The sequence below is a fragment of the Eimeria acervulina genome, genomic scaffold (genome assembly GCF_000499425.1).
Source record: "Eimeria acervulina Houghton genomic scaffold, Eah_scaff213, whole genome shotgun sequence".
In the NCBI taxonomy this organism is placed as follows: Eukaryota; Apicomplexa; class Conoidasida; order Eucoccidiorida; family Eimeriidae; genus Eimeria; species Eimeria acervulina.
In genome coordinates, this window is record NW_013550031.1 from 41,274 (window position 1) to 44,942 (window position 3,669).

At 49.2% G+C, this 3,669-nt stretch overlaps 1 protein-coding gene across 1 annotated transcript; it reads right to left on the reverse strand.

Annotated features, from left to right (window-relative positions):
* On the reverse strand, positions 1 to 1,364 carry EAH_00025870 (p60 katanin, putative; the record flags this gene model as incomplete). Its single annotated transcript, XM_013396586.1, has 4 exons — positions 1 to 120; positions 320 to 410; positions 883 to 1,136; positions 1,248 to 1,364. The coding sequence occupies 4 exons, from the start codon at positions 1,362 to 1,364 to the stop codon at positions 1 to 3; spliced, it is 582 nt and encodes a 193-aa protein (XP_013252040.1).
* Positions 1,365 to 3,669: the final 2,305 nt, after the last annotated feature.

The following is a 3,669-nucleotide window of genomic DNA, read 5'->3' on the forward strand; positions in this document are numbered from 1 at the left end:
TCACCTAGAACCGAAAGCTTCGTCCCATTCGAAAAATCGAAGAGCCGCATCTACGCTTACTGACGGTCGTGTATTTTGAAGAGCTGACTCGAATTCTTCCGCTCCTATTGATTGCTTGGCCTGCAAAGCAGTAATGCTTATCTAATAACCGCAGGCTTTGTTCTCCACATGATGCTACGCAGCGGTTTTCATTAGCATGGCTGTCTACTATCAAATTCATAGGAAGGAGACGCTTCCCGCTAGGTTCGTCGGGCAGAATATCACGATATAAACTATTTTACACAACAGAGGAAAATTTTTCCAGGTTGCCTGCACTCACAATGGTGCATTCGATTGTTTCTTGAGTAACACCAGGAGATAGGCCTTTTAGCAGACGACGAACGGGTTGCATCGCAGCTTCCCGGCACAGGCTGCGCAGGTCAGCGCAGGAGAATCCATCAGTTCTCCTAGCAATCTCCTCTAGATTCACGTTGCTATCCAACTGCACGCATGTTGGGCTGCAAGTTCGTACTAATGCATCAATGCATCTAGGACAGTCAACACTGGGTGGCTTGATCACATCCTCTACAATAAGCTCAGCTGCTGATGAGTTTTCGAGTCGCTTGCCTTTTGTTGCCCGAGCAAGTGTATCAGCAGTTGCTTTCTAGCACAAAGATCCGGTAGTGGGATGAGAAGTCTCTTCTCGAGGCGACGCCGCAGAGCCTCATCAACGTTCCTTAGTCACATTTGTCAACATCCAACGCAATGTGTTTCGACTGAAATAGCCAGTGCCGGAAAGTAGTTTCTGTTTGAGCTACACTGCTAGTACAGGTGTCAGAAACGCCACCATTCGTAATCAACAGCTTCAAGACGCATTATCATGCAGCTCCGAGAAGTACGTACCATGGAGCGTTCGTAGCCGCTATGACGACAACGTGGGGCGATCTGCGCATATTAGAGCTGCCAAGCGAAGATGGTGCTTCTGCGTTGTCCGGGCGAGCAGAATTTGCTTTCTCTTGGTGAAGGCCATCTATCTGCTGTAAGAGCTCAGCCTTAAATCTTTTCGAAGCCTCGTGCTCATCATGACTTCCTCGCTTGCTGCAGAGTGCGTCGGCCTCGTCGAAGAACAAAACGCTTGGAGCACGTGCCCGTGCCACCTAAACACATGGTAAGCCCTTCAGACGCATTGTCAACTCGTCCCTCCGGGGAACAGAGGACTCTGTGTAAGGGATAACCACACTGGAGTGTATGCTAGTGAGGCGGCTCACTGTGAATAGCGTGCGGACCAGCTTCTCTGACTCTCCACGCCACTTTGACGTAAGTGTTGCAGGCGAGCAACGGAATAAGCAAACTCCAGGTGTTGACGCTACAGCGTAAGCCAGCATGGTTTTGCCTGATTAGACAATTTCATGCACAGGGTTTTCATCGCAAGTCGTTATTCTCGTAGCACTTGGGAAGTACCATGATTGTGTTTCCCGCCTAATTGGAAACAAACCTTGTTGCTTGCCAAACGTAGTAATACGTACCCGTTCCAGGGGGACCAAAAAGCATTAGGCCTTTCGGTGGCTCGAGTAGTCCAGTGAGGACGTTTGGCATTTGGAGTGGCAACAGTACACTTTCACGCAAAGCATCCTTTGCGGAAGAAAGCGCTACAATATCTTCAAAACTGATTCCTGCAAGAGCACGGTGGCCTCACAGAGACTCCCCAGATACACTATTTGACGCGACGTATTTTGATGCCGAGAACAAGAGCTGTTCTGGGCGCAGCTGCGTAAAGGGTAGGCACCCATTTCAGTGTAATCGTCATAGACCAGCGTAGCATGCTATCTAACCTGGGCTGGGCCACACAATCTCGCTCTCTATTAGTTGTACAAGATCGGCAGCGTGGTCCGCACTACCTACGGCCTCGTCTTCTACCCTGAAGCAACTCACTAGCAACGCGTTCAGTATGCGTGAGCTCCTCTTTTGGGCAATGAATGCACCAAACATATTTTTTTGCACGAAGTGCCACCTTGCACGGGTGCAGATTGGTATTATGTCTTGGTTTCTGTTGCACCTCATCGGTGAAAGGCGATTATTTTTAAAAGGTATCAGCGAAGGGTTCCCATCAAGCCCTGCAAGGACACAAGGAAATTCTATGTTGCCAGGCGGGTCACTGAGCATCAAGATGCCCCCGTAGGAAACAACTAGATTTACAAGAAATTGTAGCGCCTTCCGTTGCAAACGGTACTTCGAAAGAAAAAGTGTTGTTGCAAGATATTTGGGCTAGGCACTATGAAACACTTTTCCCTTAATGCGCAATCAGTGCTTCATGCCTGCGTCTTCATGAGCGTCACATTCTCGAATCTTGAAACTTTTGATGACAGCTCGTGTCATTCCATACACGCCAACCCCAACTTGGTTGCTGTAGAGGCTCGTGCTGAGCGGGATAAAGGGCTGGGTCCGGTGGAGCTTAATGCCCTGGCCCAAACAATTATTTGCAACCCATATACTGCAACGCAGCAATGAATACGCTTCCAAGACGGCCTTGTTTAGGCTCTCCAGTCATGGCCAGAGCAGTTTTCTCCTCAGTGCACTTTGAGGGGAACCAGCTAGAACCGAATTCGATAAGCATTTCACAGCTAATGCCATTTTTTTTGATGCTTTTGCATCGGACGGACTCTATGATGCTGAGGTATCCACGTTAGCAGATGAATAAAGGCGCATGAGGGCAAATCAGTGATTGCGCTGCATATGCATGGGGCTACCTTATAGAGTCCGAGGCATATTGTACAGCAACGTGAATCCAGGCGTGGGGATACAAGTTGTCCACGCCATCTGCAACCTGCATTTAATTCCCAGGACATTGTCAAAGATGCTGGCCTGCTGAGGCTGGTTCTGAAGCGCTCAGTGAGGGCACAATGGAGAGCAATGCAACTGGCAGCCAGCCCCCAATTGTTGGTAGTCCTTTGCATTAAAGTCTTATGAATTGGCAACCTACCAAGACTGTGCGGGGTGCTAGTCCAGGAACGAGACTCTCGACCCTGACACCCCTGCGGATCGATTCGAAAATACGCAGTGGGCCTTGCACAATAACTCCTGATGCGCAGCGGTAATGCTTTTGGTATGGTTGCTGCTTGACTGTGCCCAGCAGGAAATCCACTAAAAGATGGTGAGATTGTAGGGAGGAGTTTGCAAATCGTAGACGAGCACATTCATATTCCTCCGCGAGTTGAAGCAGAACTTCGGCTCTCCTAACGATTATTAGAATTCCGAAGACGGACAGACTTTGTGAGAGTGCCATCCACACCTGGCGGAGGTGTTGACCTGAAGGGAGCATAAGTCGCAAAGGCCACTGACGTCTCCAGCCTGTACACGCACATCACAGAGAAACGCAATCAGAAGCCATATCCAGAACAGAGAAAGCATTCTGCTGGCGTTTGCCGTCCCTCTGAAGATTTCCCAAAGGGTCTCTGTACCTTTGCCATGTCAATCAGTATGCAGACAGCTTGGCCGTCAAACGGACCACCTGGCGAAACCTGCGACCAAATGGAAGGCTCAGGTCGTGCGCGATGCTAGCTAGATAGAGCATCCGGATGCTTAACTAAAGTGTAGGCTCGTGCTTGCTCAACTACGTATTTCAGAAAGTCCAAATTTAGAGAGGTGCATGGCCATTTGTTTTGCCTCGCTATTTGAATCATTCAATCCTGT